The sequence below is a fragment of the Hetaerina americana genome, unplaced genomic scaffold, assembly GCF_022747635.1.
Source record: "Hetaerina americana unplaced genomic scaffold, ioHetAmer1.1.p SCAF_38, whole genome shotgun sequence".
Taxonomy (NCBI): domain Eukaryota; kingdom Metazoa; phylum Arthropoda; class Insecta; order Odonata; family Calopterygidae; genus Hetaerina; species Hetaerina americana.
Window position 1 is genome coordinate 4,530,161 of NW_027286963.1, and position 17,223 is coordinate 4,547,383.

Here is a 17,223-nt window from a genome sequence, read left to right on the forward strand (position 1 = left end):
GAAAAAGTGTTGCAAGCTAAAGGGGGATTGTTGAAAAAAAAAATCTACCCAAAGGTAAATTGTTTTTCTATATTTTTCTAAGGGCTTATTGAAAGAATTGGCAAAGAATGAAAGTTGGTGGGGAATTCATAAATTCAGTTAGATTTCTGAATGATCAAGTTTAGTTAGCCATTCAACCAAGTTACTACAGTCATTGCTGAGTGCATTAGGAAATCATTGTGATGGATATGAGATGGTCAGTGTAAACAAATCAAAGGTTCTCAAAGAGGAGGGAGGCTAAGTTAAATATTAAAATGGAAGGACAAAAATTGGAGATGATGGAACATTTTACTTATCTGGTGAGTGTTTTGGATCAAGGTGGCAAAAGTAGTCTGGATATCAGAATAAAAATTGTGTTGGGCAAAGAAGCTTCCACAAGGAGTAGGGAGTTGATGACAGGGATACTGACTAAGGTGGTTAAGAAAAGATTATTGGAAACTTTGATAGGGAGAATGATTTTGTGTGAGGGTAATTTAAGAAGTTCTCGGAATGGAATAGAAATATCCCTTCTTGAAAATTAGATCCCTTCAGGCCTGCAAAATACCCTTCTACTTTGGCTGTTAGTTCTTTGTTTGAAGAGAATCATGGAAAATTTTGAACTTTGAGAAGAGATGGAAATCTGATAGAGCCAAATCAGGCAAATAAGGTGGGGTATCTTAGTTAACCTATTTTTGCCATGGCAATGACCCAGGTGTGTTGGCGTGCATTTATTTGACCAGTGGGAAGATAATCTGTCAGCAGAATACCTTTTTGAATCCCAGAAAACAAATCATCGCCTTTCTGGCCTACCCTGTTGCCTTTGCTTTCTTTGGTGGTGGTGGTGAATCAACATGTTTCCACTGCTTTGACTGCTATTCTGTCTCAGGGGTGCAGTAGTGGACCCAATTTCCATCTGTGGTCACAAACTGGTACAGCAGATCTTGTTGGTTGCTCTTAAAATGGTTCAAACATTGTTGGAAAATTACCATTATGATGAATTTCTGATCCTGTGCCAAGAGTCACAGCACCCATCTAGCAGATAATTTTCTCATATCCAATTCCACTTTTAAAATGTGATGTTCTTGTTCAGATGACATTCCTACAGCTTCAGTGATTTCTTGCAGTCAGTCTGCGATCCTCCATGACTCTTTTTTGACACTTTTGCGATAAGTTCTGGGTTAGTGGTGCATTTGGTCGACCACTGCACAGTTCATTATCTAAGCTGTCTTGGCCAAACTTAAACTTGTTTGTCCGCTTGGAAACAGTTGAATATGAAGGAGCAGAGTCATCCAGAGTGTTCTGAAAGTCGGCATGAATTTAATTTCATACCTTTCCTTACATACCTTTCTTTACAAAGTATTTAACTACTGCCGGAATCTATATTTTTTCCGTCTTCACAAATCATCGGATGGGAACAACAATTGAGAGGTGTCCGCACCACAGATATCTTCCCCGAGCACTGATTCAGTGTGTTTACTCATAATGGATTATGTATTACTATGTGGAAAACTCATTGTGCTAATGCTGACTCCTGGGGGTCCCTAATCTGGTGGTGATTCCGAGAACCTTTCAAACTACCACCGTACAGGGTAGAATCATGATCCTTGTACAAGATGATATACATGGAAGTCTAAGTCTCTGAAAAAGGATGGAAAATGGGTTGACAGTAAAATGAATAAAGAGGTACTGGGCGTGGTGAGGGAGAAGAGGCGATTGTTGGTAGAAGTCTAAAGGAGGCAGAAAAGGTGTGTGCAAAGTATGTTAATTGGCAGTGGAATGCTGTAGGCATTGGACTAGTGGGGAAGGTGAAGGATAGACGTGTTGAATAGATTGAAGGGAGGAAGAAAATATTTGTATTTAAGGTTTTATTGTAGTTTTGGAAGCCTGATAGTGTCTTGTTAAATGAAGTTAAGAGATGTATTGATGAGAATTCCAGTCAGTCCAATTGATGATCATATTCCATCCAGCTCCTACCTGTAATGGTAGACTACTGCTACTACTACTAATAATAATTATAAATTGTAAATACTGTTTATGAGAAGTTTCATACTATCTCAAAGTTAAAGGTGCCATATTTTGAATTTTTTAAGTCAAAATATTCAAAATGATTTTACCAAATTTCATTAACACCCATGCATTGCACAATTTTTTCAAAATATCTTTTATTTTTTAGCGCTTTAGTCAAGTGAACAGGTGAAAATTGGTTTGCACTATTTTTGAGATGCATAACAAATTGTTTCCTGGTACATATTAGTTAACTGTGTGAAGAATTTTTGGAGAGAGACTTTTCGTGTCTGATTATTTTTCTTCATTAAACTGAAATGAATTAGTTTTTCTAGATTGTGGATTCCACCAAATTTCATATTTAATTCAGAGAAGTTGTTCAAAAGTTTCAGATGAGCCATAATGCACTTAAAACTTACATCCATCAGAATACTTCTGACAAATGTTATGGATTTAGCATATTATGCATTTTAATATTTTTTTATCGCAAGAAGCCACAAAAATTCTTTTGTTCAAATTTTTTCTACTTGTTAACTATAGGAAATTGGATGGTTCCCTACAAATATTATCTTTCATGTAGCAGAGCTTCATTTTTAGTAAAATCATCCAATCTTTATTACTTTTGTTTAGTTTTTGTTGGACTTGATTAGTATCTGCTGATTGAATTGGTTGTTACTCATTTTCTCATTTTTCTCATTTTCCTAGTGCTTCTCCTGACCAGCAGGTGAAGCTCATTGACGCTGGGTATTTGGCAGCAATTACTGGCATTGGTGATGAGTGCACCCGTCTTGGAGCATTTCAACATTTCATTGCCAAACTCATCAAAATTGGTGATAAAAATGCAGTAGAAAATTTTTACAAGAATCGAATCGAGGATATCAATAAAATTTGCAAAGGAAGTGTAAAAAATGATTTATCAAAGATTGTGTCTAGGATCATATGTTTCCAGTTAGTGGAAATTATGTTCTTTCGCCTCAACAAGGATCTTGAAGAACCTAATTGTCCAATTTTCTTGATGAGTAACAAGGAAAAACTTAGTGGAATAGAAATGGTAAAGCATTTCATGAAAAGGTGCTGGATTACAAGAAACTCTGTTGACCATTCATCTCCTGAAGAGATCAATCTCTTGAGAAAGTGTCGGTGTGCAGCCCACAATGCTTTAGTTGCAATTGTTGCAAATCTCAGGACGGAGACTAAGTACTATAAGTACTTGTTCCAAGAAAATCTTAATGCAGGGAAAAAGCTGTGGGAATGTTTAGTGGACACATCATTCACAATGTACCTCCCAAAGAGTTTTGATAAGACTCCGGAAGTGATTGCTATTGATGCCTCAATCCATGATCAGGATAAATCAAGGAAGAAGATGAGGTGGGATCCAAGTTTGCAGGGCACAGTTCATCTGACAACTCAGGAGTTCCTTGCAGACAGCACGCTTAACGAAGACATTACTAAGTTTGATTACCAGCACTGCTCTGTCCGAAGCCTTTCTCGGACAATGAGAGAGCTAAATAATCATGATGTGGAAATGGAAGTAAGTAAAAACTCAGAGGGCAGGAATATTTTGACTGTATTCGATGATAAAAAGAGTTCATTCATTAGTTCACCGGTTAATTTAAACCGCAGTAAGGGAAACTGCTTTATGCATCACTTAATTATTTGTCTTTTTTTAAGGATGGGAACACATCCAACCCAGCATTTGTTATGCATGAAAAAGATCCTGCCAATGAGCATGAGTGTATGATTGCTGTAACCAGTCTTATTCAGCATATGGTCAATGCAGATATTTTTCCTCATGGTGATAGCCCAGAAGTGAGTTTGAATTTTACATTCATCTTTATGAAAATCTGCCTTTTAAGATATTAAAAATCAATTCATTGGCATAATTTCCAATTATGTATATCTGCTCTATGCAATACCCTGCAAAGAATCTCATCTTATGAAAGAATTTGAGTATGGTGGGGTAGAATGAGTGCCACTAGTGATGGAAATTTGAACTTCTTGACAATGAGTTAAGTAAGTAAGTAAGTAAGTAATTTTATTTGCCCAGCAGATTTGTACAATTGTAAAAAACAAGCACAGATATAGGACACGTCAATGTTATATAAAGAAATGATAAATACTAAGTACATGTTTAAATACAAAGAAACTCATGGGACAAGAAGTTCATTAATAGAATAAAACATTTTACAGAGTAAATATTTCTGAAGGTTGAGCTTAAATATAGGCAGCTTATGTTGTGCTTTCAGTTCTTTAGGAAGTTTATTAAAAATCCTGAGGCCCATATGTTTCCAGTTACATAACTGATGTATTGTAATAATATCTGAGGCAGACTATGAATTTCGCTTATGAATTGAAAATATGAGGCATGAAAATGACTTTGACTGAAACATGATGAGGCGTGAAAAATGCAAGAACTGGTAACTGACAACTGGGAGCATTTGTACTGCCTAAACATAACAGATATAACGGTGACCATAGTATTAAAAGGTATTTAAACTTTCTTTTTCAAATCAAAATCAGATTGGATCAAAAATAATTTTAATTTCTTAAAACAATGTTGAAGTTAGAAAACTGTTTGCAGTAGTTGAACAGCAAGGAAGCTCAGATTCTCATTTGTTCAGTTATCCTCAATTACTCAGGAATGTAAATTGTATGCACTTGGCAATGGAAAGACGAGGTCATAAAAAAATATTTTCAGTCGAGGGTAAAATAAAAATTTTTTTGAAAGTTGATTCTCATGATGGAATCTGTATTGATCTGATGATACATATAAGATTGCAGGCCTCCACACTGAATATATTAGTGAAAAATCGGGATTTGATTCTGAAGTATGCAAACCAGTGCGGGCATGTGTCTAAAATGAGAAAATGCCATGAATTCCAAGAATCTGTATAATTAGAAGGATTACTGAGAGTGATTTTTAAGTGCTAGATCTTCACATCACCGTGAATGGCATTATCATACGAGGAAAAGTATTGCACATTCCCACAAGATTAGGAATCAAAGATTTCACTGTGTCCAATGGTGTGTTGAGCAGGTTTGAACAAAGGCACAATCTTGAATCCAAGACTGTGTGTGGTGAAAGTAGAGGAGTTGATGTTAGGACTACTACTCAGTGGAAGGTGTCTGACTGCAGTGACCCATGTAATAAATGAGTTCCAGGCCGGGACTGGGCCTATTGGGGCTACATTGAAACGATTTCGGAAGGCCTGCTGGGTTGCAATCACAGAACATATGTTCGAAAAGTAGACCTCAATGCCAAATGCAAGCTGCTTCTTACCCATGATGGCGACTGACCAAGGTGGGGAAAAACTTAAGAAACCCAGGCAGTTGAATGAGACCACTCTTTCCTAGCTATGACCTCTACAGCCTGATCGGTGCCCATTTCAAAAAAGGAAGTTACAGTGTTTCACCCTGTATATTTCACTCATTTAAGATGCATTGTTGGAAAAAGATCATACAGAAATTCATATCTCTGCATGATTATGGTAGGAATGTGAAGGCATTAAATTGAATGTACTGGATGCTTTACACTGCCTATTATGTGCTTGGTATAACTGCTTTAGGAAGGGATCATTTTACGTAAATCATTGTTTTGAAGAAATTCGTGTTGCTCTTATTCATGATGATGATAATATTGTAGACAATGACTTCAGTAATTAAGCATTAAAATAGAAATTCTCCTTTTCCTGAAATTTGCATTTTATACTTTTTCTATGCTCCATAATGCAATAGTTACTGTATTATCAATTTAATAATTATTGTTTGTCATTAATTTGTCCGAGAAATATTTTTAATTTAACGTTTAATTTCAGGATTTTGATTGGATTAACTCTCTGAAAGAAGCATTAGAGTACAGAGATAGGCATATAAATGTAAAAATATTCCTTGTGAGACTTATTTTAAATTGTGAAGAGGAATTGGCTCCATATGCTAGCACATTAATGGCACCGATAATGAACCTTGTTGCACATGGTGGTCTTGGAAATCATATCAATTACTTGGTAATAGATGTGGTAAGTAGCATTGAGTGAGATGAATATTTCTTTTTTACTTATTTTGATGTTAGAGAATTCCACATCACCCCTTAAACACTTCCAGATTCAGATGTTATTGAAATGGCATGAAAAAAATCCAGGCATCAATTTACCTTGCTCCCATGTTACTGGTATTTTCAACTTTTTAGCTTTAAAGGCTGAAGAATCCAAGGATTATATATTTAAAAGCTATAAGTATACAATCAGGTAATGATTTTTTATATTCTGTTAATTTATATTTTAATTATAATTAACTTTACAATGTTGCTTGTTTCATTTCAATATGATGCCAGCTTGTCGGTAACATAGTAGTATACTTCTAATCCAAATCACTCAAATTATATCATTGCCAGCATATTGTTATGTAGTGTGTAGGATTGCATTGCAGTGGTAATGACCATGGTTTCTTAGCACTAGTTTCATTATGAACTTTCCAAGCTTTCCAAAAATTGAATTGTTTTCCTTGTGTTTATTTAGTGATGAATTGCTGAAGTTTTTCTTGTGATGTAATGAATTTATTTCAGGTCAATGTATAATGCATGGAAGGATTTAATTGAAATTCCTTATGATGAAGTAATGGAAAAGTGTATGGATCGAGACTGTCAAAAACTTGGCTTATTTCTTTCAAGTCTCTTCCTTGAAAATTCTAAACTTCCTTGGAGGCCAGAAACAAAGGAGAGGTTAGTTTTATTAAAAGAAGTTGTAGAGTGTATTCCTTGGAATGTGTATCACTCATAAATACAATTTAATATGTATCCTTTCTCATTCTGTGTTATTCTATTGCATCTCTCTCCAATTGATTTTGTGTATTTTTCTCTTGAGATCTCATTACTGCAGTTTTTGACATGTTCGTGACTATCAATCCCAAAGCTCTTTGATAGTCCTTAAGCTTAGTCTAATAACTCAATTGGACTTCAAGTGTAAATTATTATTTTTGGAATTATTAAGGTATGTATTTATTAATTCTGTGTGGTAGTGCTGTAACAAAAAAATTCATAAATACATGAGCCATTTTTTATTGACCCTGTAGAATTTTACTTCAATCCTTCCATTATTTTTAAGAGCAAAAACTATGTAAAATTACAAATTATTACTTTCCACTGGGTGCCCTTGCATAAGGTAATAGAGTAACTGAATGATTATGCCTCATACATTTCATATTGTTTTCATATTTTACAGGTTTCTTAGGTGCCTACTAATTATTCTACAAGACCGTAAAAATGCACTTCAGTTACAGTCAGCTCGGGTAGTCGGGCAAACTCTAAGGTGAATTATTGTCTTATATTCAAAAGTTACACATGTTTCATACAAACTATGCTCTTGTTGTTTTGCACTTAATATTCCTTGTATGGAAGCCAACGCCTACATTTCACATGTCTTTGCAAAGAAACTAAATATTTCTATTGTCTAAACAGCTGGGGCCATTTGATCAAAATTACAGTAATTGTGAATACAATAAGACTTTTGCTACGGACAAATTAGTATAAAAATTGAAATGACAGCAAAATAATTGGTTATATCGCTGTAAGCTGTTATTATTATAATTATTATGATTGAAAATAAATGTGCAGATAGACAGTATCAGGTGGCACATAAATCCCTCGCAACACAATCAACCTTGAAACAATAGCAAATTCCAAGAAATTGCGGTAGATCCAGCTACAGTAACTTTTAACGGAGTAATCCGCTAAATTTACATTGCAATTTTGCAATTTCAGATTGTAAAAATCATTCACCCTGACCAGGAGACAAACCCAGATCCCTCAATATCCTGCTGAGTGCTTTAGCCAGTTAAGTTACCAAGGCATCCTCTTACACTCTGAGATAAAGGGGGGTTTTAAAGGAACAAGATGTTGTGACGAAATACCGTACATACAATTTCACAGGCATTCGTAGTCATGTGCGATGTGCCAAAGTCCACAAGGTTAACTTGAAACTAGGGGTGTTTTACCTTTGAAAGAACCTTACCTTTCCAAGAAACTGTTGGAGATGCCGCAATAGTAACTTTTGATGGAGTCATCCACTAAATGTGCAATGCAATACAATTTCAGAGTGGTGAGATGGTTTGTAAAAATTTATCATTATCGAAATAAGCACTTTAAATACCCTCTGCAACAAACTATCCACTTAAACTCTCCACCTGAGTTACCTAGTTAGGTAAATGTCTAAACATTTGCAGTTACAATCACATGTGATTCTATTTTCAAATAGAGTGTGAATAATTTGATGTTTGTTATTTTTTTTTGAAATAGTAATATGCATACTCATACTTATCTTAATACCCAAATTATTTTTATAATCCAGTCAGCAAGGAAGTAAATGTCACTTTGGAGTACCAGATGGTTATATACTTTCTCTCTCTATATGTAGTTAATGCAATCATCAGAATGTAAAGAACTTAAAATATGAATCCCCAATAATCAGTATGTCTAATATTGTTTATTATCTCCTTGTATCTGAGTTTATTTTCCCGTATCCTATATTTTGTCCTTTGCATCTGTGCAAATAGTCAAATACTGACGAGTTCTATATCTTTCGACCATTTTGAGCTATAAAAAAATAAACAACGAGAAATCAAGATTTAGTTTTCCCTTTGCTCTCGAGCTTTTAGATTTTCCCTTTCAAATTGTTTGTCAGAAAAAAAGTAGGCATCCTTAGAACCTGAAAACACCTCATATTAGCAATTGGCTGCTATCATTGTCACAGTTAGTGTGTGACCATTGCATACATGGCTGACCTTTAATGTAGGACTACAAACATTGTCATGATTCTTTTTATATTTTTTTTAGGACAATGGATCCAGAACAAATTGGAGAAGATGCATGGATATCATTGGAAGAATATGAGAAAGAATTCAGACTCTCTGTTATCAGACATCTCCAAGGATTGCTAAAAGCCAAGGAACTGGACAGCTATTTAAAATGCATGATGGAGATACAGTATAGCTACTCTTGTGTTTCTGATGAGTAATAATTGAATGAAGTTATTAATTGTTTTCAACGATGGCCTCAAGCTTTGCTTATGCTTATTTTCAATGCTACTACTCTGCTATAGACCCATCTAACATTTCATTTCAGGTACAACACGATCATACTTGGTTATTTGCCTAAATTATTTGGGAAATTGCACACCATTGCCTTGAACATAATTTGCTCACGTGTTGAAACACTTGAAAGACCATTCTTGGAGTTAAATGATAAAGGATTGGAACAATGGCTGACAACAAAGTTTGTAATCCTCAATAAATATTTTTAAAATTGTTTTGCATCCTGTATTTTTCTATTTGCCTTGTAATCAATCATATTCTAGTATTAGTAGTAATATATAAGCATTTTATTAAGTTAATGGTGGTCAGTATATAGTCAATGCATTTTAATTAGATCGATTGGGAAATTAAAAATTCTTTACTTTGAATTCAGCCATAAAAAGCTGCCCATTTATAAGGTGCTATCAAAAAGTTCCCAGACTGTGTCATTTATTCAGCAACTTAGCAAAGTATTAGGGTGTTGATGTTTTCTTACTTATCTGAGCTAGTTTTTCTGATGCATTTCTGATCATGCATTTAGGCCCTCGAGTGATCCCCACAATGGTTGGCAAAAACAGGTAATTTGTATGCAAAAGGTTTTGCATGAAGCTCTGGAATTCAATGCTTTATTTCAAGTGTGGTGGAATGGTTGCAAGCATACTGGTACCCAACAACCAGTTTGACCCTTGAAAATGATTTAATTATTTGGAAAATCATTAGAGGAACATAGCTTAACCACCTATGAAGTCTTGAGCATGGTTGGGATCATTAATGGACTGTGCCAGATGATCCCTGTGCCATGATCTTTGAGAAAATTTAAATGAAGACTCAACCTTCATCTTCCAGGTCATCATGGGTTACATAAGTCACTTGTAAACTCTGCCTTGCCTTTTCCAAAATTGAATTTTAGGATAAATACATGTGGATGCCATAGAGGATATTCAGAATGAACCGAAGAAAGTTTTTGATGACTTTCAACAAAAGGACTTCCTGAAAACATTCAAAATGTTGCAGAAGTTTTGGGATCATTGTATAATGCTACAAGGGGATTACTCCCAAGTGGACAAATGTAAATAGGGCTGACCTTAATTTTTTGGGCACATTCCAGTAACTTTTCAACAGCGCCACATATTAGGGAAACTCTCATTTTCAAAGAAACTGTGGGAGATGCCGCAAGAGTAACTTTTAACGGAGTCATCCGCTAATGTGCATTTCAATGCAACAATTTCAGAGTGTAAAAATCATTCGCCTTCAGAGTTTAAGAGGATGCCTTGATAGCTTAACTGGCTAAATCACTCGACCGGATATTGAGGGATCTGGGTTCGTATCCCAGTCAAGGCGAATGATTTTTACACTCTGAAATTGTTGTACTCATTTTCATTCTATGATGTTGGTATTGTGTAACGGATGATGATTTTGGTCTTTTAACTTTTGCATGTTTTACTTGCAGTGTTCCTGAGAATCAACAAATAGCTCTTAATATGGTCATGAAAATTCTTCCAAAACTTCGAGAAGAGGAACTTGTTAAAATTTTGCCCAGAATATTATCCTTTCATTGCCACTCAAGCACAGAGTGTCGTAAAATCATGTATGAAATACTGATTTGGATTTTTGACAAATATAGGTAAATATGTGCTTGTAATTATGGTTCAGAATATCTATTCAGCTGAATTCCTAAGTTTTTCTCTTCTTCTTTTAAGCTTTCAGCCTTTTTTAATCTTCTTTTCCCAAATTTGTAAAATATCTCAACATATGTTTACACTTCTTTATTGACCATTCAACCTATATGGCTTCCATTCTCATTCTTTTTTCCCATCCACTTCACACTTGTTCAATTTAACATCCCTGTGTTTCATTTTATTTTCTGTCTCTCACTAGATTCGTTATTATTATGTTTGCTAATATGTGGTATGGATTATTTTTTATATTTTAACTATGGTTAATCTCTCATACATAGTTATCATTATATTGTACTAGTATTTTTTTAGATATTAGATCATCTGAGTTTCGATATGCCATTATATGTGTGCATAAGTATCTGTATGCATTTACCTTGTTTCTGATATAGAAAATGCTATTTTACTATGATCTGATTCTTTTCATATTTCTTTACCATGCCTATTTCAGTTTCCTTTATGTACCAGCATTTTTTCCATCCTGTCCGTTACCATTAATCTTTAATCCTTCTGCTTAAGTACTAGAGTGGAACTGGAATATCTCTTATGATAAGTTATGAATTATTCTGAATATTCATATTTATGTACCTGCTTCCTTTTTGTCAAAATTATTACTAATGCTTGTTATTTTGGTTGGTGATAGTTGAGTTAGTAGAAGCTTTCTGATCATGTTGATTGTGTAAGCTTTTAGGCTATGCATTTGATGGCCTCTTTACCATGTCCATTTTTGTATATTTACGAGTCAAAAAATTTAGTTCTAAAATATTTAGGATACTATATACCAATGCAGTTATAGAAAGTTAAAAATATCTAGAAATAATAAACAAAGTGGGAAAAAGGAAATTAAAGAGTCTTAGTGAGTTTAGGTATGGATAGAACTAATTCTCATGTAATATTCTGATGGTTCCGGTCATAAATATCCCAGTTTTTACGAATTGTACACTGCCCTTAAATATGCACTAGAGTAACTAAACTCCTTATTTCCCATGCTAAATGCTTGTCCCTAAATGGGAAACTTAACTTAAACAGGAAAAGCATAATCCTCAATGTTAATTATTTCATGATATAAAATTGGATGGGGTTAGCCCATTACTTAGTCCTTATAATTTTTCTTCACATGATTAAAGATGAGATCACCTAGGTGAATAATAATGGTAGTTTTGTATCTCTTTCTACTGGAGACAGTCAGTGCATGACATGTGTAAAAAGAAAAAAACCAATCCTGCTGCTTTTACGAGAACATTCCTATTTAACTCTTGACTAACAAATCATCTTCTCTAAACAACAGCAGCAGTCCTAATCCTTTTTTTCTTTTATAAGTGATTTCTATTGGGGAAATGTGTAAGACATCTATACAGTGTGCAAATCCCAGTTATGTGGGATTTTTTGAGCCTTCATCAAGCTTAGAAATACCTTGAAATTAAAGTCCCAAACCTTTAAATCCCATGCAATCGGTGTGTTCTTTTTCAGCTTGATGCCAAGCATATTATACTCAAGTTGAACTTTTAAGTATCTTGTAAATTGACATGAGGTGTCACGTGTCATCAATATTTTTTGTTATTTATTTTGTTAATAACACAAAAATTATTATTTGCCAGTCTTGCAGATTGGGAGCAAACCCCTGTTGTGTCTTATGATGAGCATGAGGTGACTAACCAATCTTGGACTGATCAATGTGTAAAGACACTCCTGTATGGCTTGATAGATGAAGACAAATCAATTCAATCAATTGTGAGCACTTTCTTTGAGGGAAAACCAGGTTTGAAACTGAACGATCCCACACCAGAACGCTTTGTTACAATTGTCGACAAATTGTATAGCCCTGCTACAGAGTCATCATTCCTTGGATATGCGTTGAACCTGCTTCTGTCTCCCTCTGCATCTACCCCAGACTACCAATGGTTACTTTTTGATCAGCCCTTGGCTAAGTGTGTTTTTGAAGTAAGTGACTGGCTTAAGATGCATTTGATGTTCAATGGCATCATGTTGAATCAATATGTGTTAAGTACTTTAAAATTTAATGTATAAAAAATACTAATTTATTTTAATGCTTTTAAAAAATGTTATGAGTTTTTTTTCTGCTGACAGGATTATCAACCCAGAACTTCTCATAGAACTCTGGATTTAGACATGACTCCTATGTTTACTCAGAGTTTGGCTAGATCATTGGCACGGATGGATATCACTTCACAATCACAAGCTCAGTATTCATCTGCCATGTCTTCAATCATAAAAGCCAGTCAAAGAAGTATGGCATTTTCATCAACCCCAGGTAATAAATAATAAGCAAAAAAAAATAGCCCTTTGTATTGAGTGAACAGAGGGTCCTCAGATTAGATGAAGAGACACAACACAAAAACAATTAATAGTACACCCTGATTAATTGAAGGAATCAGACCTTATTTGCTGGATTGATTGCAAACAAATCATGGTTGGACTTTATAAAATAACTTGCGGCTGTTCGCAATATAAAGTATTGCTTTAGATGAGCTCATGGTGTTTAATGAGTTGGAATCCAAGTTTGAAGGTTCATAAATGTCCTATGGTTAGAAACTTAAAACTTGAATTTTTTCTTATATTGCTAAGTCAAATTCGCTTGCAAATTTGGTGAAAGTCTGGAATTTTGGTTGAAAAAAATAATATAATGTTCGTGTAAACCCAAATTTAGTCATCAGAATTTTAATAAATAATGATAAGTGAGACAGTTTTACTTATTTAAAGAACGTTATAAGACATGCTGAAGCAATTATCAGTTGCATACTCTTTTGGTATGTGAGGGATTTATCTTGAATAAAATCGTTTACCTTAACAAAGATCTTGTAGTTGGATTTCATACTCTAAGTAATGTTAATTTGACATCTAGACTATAAGCTGTGATTTCACCATGACACAGGTCATTTTGACCAATACATGGATTTCTAGATGTTGATTGGTTGGTTTCCTCATCAGTTTTGTTATGATGAACAAATGTTTTTTGTTACTTTTAATGGGGATTAATTGATGGCGACAATAACATCAACAATTATAATTTTCTATTGCCAAATGGTTTACTTAAATGAAACAACTGCATTCTCCCATCTCGTGGAATAAGTAGAAATATTTTTATACTGATGAAGTTAATTATTCATGAATCAATTTCTTTTTAGGAACTTCGTTATCTTCAGATAATGCTTTTCTGCTCTCTATTGGCACTGGAAGCAATGTGGGCTCCATGGATGGTGGGTCAACCTCTTTGGGAAGCTATAGTATCACAAAAGGGCAAGGTAAATATTTTTTAATGTAGCAACTAATGTCATACTTTAATGACTATCTCTACTTAAAATAATATTATCATCATACAAAGTAGGATTGCATAATTTATTCATCTTCAATGCTATGTTTCTAAGATTAGTTGTAGTGTATTGTTGCTAGGGGTGTGGGAACCAGGAGGTTTTCCAAATGAATTGAATATTAATTGATACTGAGTTAAAAATATTAGCATATAAAGTCAGTCAAATTTTTCTGTTTAATCACCTGCCACTGCAGGAATTGTACAATTTGTGATTCCCACAATTCATTTCAATACTATAGTTGGTAACACAGTACACCATCATGGTGTCCCTCGATTCACAAAACAAATCTTTCCAACAATACACACATGATGATCTGCAGTTAATAATTAATGCAGGCATGTTTTTTTCTTTGTTAATGTAAGATTGAACTTGCCCTATGTTTCCATTTCATTGTAGTCTATAATTAATGGCTATAATTACTAATAAACTCTGTGGAAAAATTTCTGAGTTCATTGTTAAATCACTTGAAACCTTCTGTCTGTAAGCAAACAATCCTGCAGTATGTTCATGTTGTCTGTATATATCGTAAGTAGGTATCCCAAATCACACAGCCCTATATTTGATTTATTTAGTTAGAGTTATAAGGGACATATAATGGAAGTTTACTTCAGTGACAGAAAATTGGTCGGTGGCTTTTTTCTGTGCAATTATGTTGTTATCTGAATGTTTTTGAAAAAATAGCGAAGAAAATGTTTTCTATCAATTATGTGCAGAGTTTTAAATTATCATTAATCATTTGATAATTTGAGCTTAAAATGTTCTGGGTTGGTCTTAATAATCACTAATCTTCTCAGAAACTTTCTTAATCATGTGTCACTATCTTCTGTGCATGATATTAGATGCAAAAACAATTCCTATTTTTTTCTGGTGTATGCATTTGGCTTAAAAGAAAGTTGACTTGCACTTCATCACCCTAACTTCAGTTAATGAATCTATTAAAGAATGATTTGATTTGCTGTATTTACTGATTTGCTTCAAAATCAATTGTAATGAAGCTTCACTTAACTCTAATTGCTACATGAGTGTTATATTTGGCATTGTAACTGGAAAAGAAGGCCAAGTCTATACAAAACCTATGTATGGTAAAATTGTAGTGATCTCCAATATATACTCTACTGTTTCAGGCTTCACTTCGTGGAAGTATTTCATATTCATATTAGAAGGACTTGGTACTAAAATACAGATTTTTATTACAAGGTACAACATGTTTCACCGAATTGCGGCATCATCAGGTACAAATATACTTGTCGTGTGGTTGCTAGACGCGGCATCATTGGTGGGAGCGTATCTAGGACCGAGTTAAATAATAGAGAGATGGTTTGGTATACATCTTTATTGAGCCCTTCTTAACTTACGCAAGGGAGGTCAGGCACCGGGGAGTAGGGGCGAACAGTCACTTACGGCGGCTCCAAGAGGGTCGGGACAGCCTTTGATCCTTGGTTCGAAACCCCGTCAACGGGAATGGCGATGTCGTAGGAGTCTGCGTGCGGCGGCGGAGCGGCGGTGGATACTCGAGGGCGCTCGGGCCGACGGCAGGCTCCGGGGACAGGCAAGGGGATGGCGGAAGGAGAGCAGGATAAGGCGGGGTATGCGAGGGAGTATCCGGGAGGCGTCTCCAGGATAGGCAAGGGAGTGTAAGGATGGTCGGGAATGCGACCCGCTGTTCAGAGGAAACGCTCGGAGGAGGTCGGATGACGACCCGCGCTGAGAGCTGGGAAGGACAGGAGGACGCTCGGAGGAGGTCGGATGACGACCCGCGCTGAGAGCTGGGAAGGACAGGAGGTCACTCGGAGGAGGTCGGATGACGACCCGCAGCTCAGAGGCGGTCAGGGGGGGAATGCCACTGTTCCGCGATCACCTTGCCTTATAAGGGGTCGTGGAGGGTCGAAGGTCGCTGCTGACGCGCGCAGGCGACAGCGCGGTCATTGCTCCTTCTAAGGGATGACTAGTGACCAAAGGGGAGGATTTGGCGGTGGGCCTCATCTTATCTGCAGGGATGCAGTCATCCTCAAGGATGACTGTGTCCATGCAGATCCCGGTAGTGGGTTTCCGAGAAACCCCACTACATACTTAACATCAGTGCGAGAATATATATGCTCAGGACAGAGTGGGGGCGGGGAGGGAAAGGAGGGCCTGAGAGGGGAGGGGGCGATCAGGTGTGTTAAGGGGTTGGTTTGACCAATTCCAGGCTAGTTTATCAGAAAGGAGTTGGGAGGGGGATGAGAACAATTGCTTGTTACATAGTGTCAAGTTGGGGTTGGCTAGATGCCTCCTTATCTCTATTTGCTCGAGAGCGCTCATCTTTAATCCTTTTGGGAAAATGTGTAATATTTCTGGGACGAAGTCACTGCTTAGGTCAAATTCTAGTAGGTGCTTAGCAAGGAGAGAGTTAGTATTCTTATTTTTGTGACACCTTGCATGTTCCTTGGCTCGTAGCTTGACATTCCTCCATGTCTGACCAACATAAATAATGTTGCAAATGTCGCATTTCAGTTTATAAATACCTGATTTAAGAAGGCTATCCTGTGTGTTTTTACCATTGACTAGAAGTTTTGAGAGGGTTATTGGTGTGTAAAAGGCTGCTTTGAGTGAGATGGGTAAGCAGTTGGAAATCCTATATGATATATCTCCCAGAAATGGGATCGAGTACCACCTAAATTCTTTAGATACTGCGGACTGTGCAGAGGAAATACTAATTATGGCCATTAATTTTTCTTTTTTCCGAAGTAATTTATCTACTAGTTTAGGGTTGTAGCCATTGTTGGTTGCTATATTCGTGATTGTCACGAGTTCAATGTTGAAGTTTTTTGGGCAAAGGGGGATGTGTAGGAGGTGGTGGATCATCGAGTGGAGGGCCGTATGTTTGTGAGAAAAATGGTGGGCGAAATCAATAGGAATTATGTGGTCTGTATAAGTGGATTCCCTGTAAATTGCAAACTCATGTCTTTTTTCCCTTAAGGTAATTGACAAGTCGAGGAAGTTGATTGTGCCGTTGACATCTTTTTCCATTGAGAAGGAAATATTTGGATGGAGGGTGTTTATGTAATTGAGGAAGGTGTATAATTGGCGGTTGGTTCCTGTCTAAAGACATAGGATGTCGTCAACATTATGGAACCAATAATCCACGTTTT

The 17,223-nt window shown here is 35.8% G+C and overlaps 1 protein-coding gene across 1 annotated transcript in view; it reads left to right on the forward strand.

Moving 5' to 3' along the window:
- Positions 1–2,983: 2,983 nt before the first annotated feature.
- LOC139691558 (DNA-dependent protein kinase catalytic subunit-like) overlaps positions 2,984–17,223 on the forward strand; it is a 55,585-nt gene continuing 41,345 nt past the window's right edge. Inside the window, exons 1-12 of the mRNA XM_071589432.1 lie at positions 2,984–3,553; positions 3,694–3,831; positions 5,838–6,038; positions 6,124–6,266; positions 6,584–6,739; positions 7,239–7,325; positions 8,849–9,025; positions 9,137–9,286; positions 10,535–10,708; positions 12,359–12,701; positions 12,849–13,032; positions 13,907–14,023. Coding sequence (XP_071445533.1) covers positions 2,984–3,553; positions 3,694–3,831; positions 5,838–6,038; positions 6,124–6,266; positions 6,584–6,739; positions 7,239–7,325; positions 8,849–9,025; positions 9,137–9,286; positions 10,535–10,708; positions 12,359–12,701; positions 12,849–13,032; positions 13,907–14,023 — 2,440 coding nt within the window. The remainder of the gene's footprint in view (positions 3,554–3,693; positions 3,832–5,837; positions 6,039–6,123; positions 6,267–6,583; positions 6,740–7,238; positions 7,326–8,848; positions 9,026–9,136; positions 9,287–10,534; positions 10,709–12,358; positions 12,702–12,848; positions 13,033–13,906; positions 14,024–17,223) is intronic.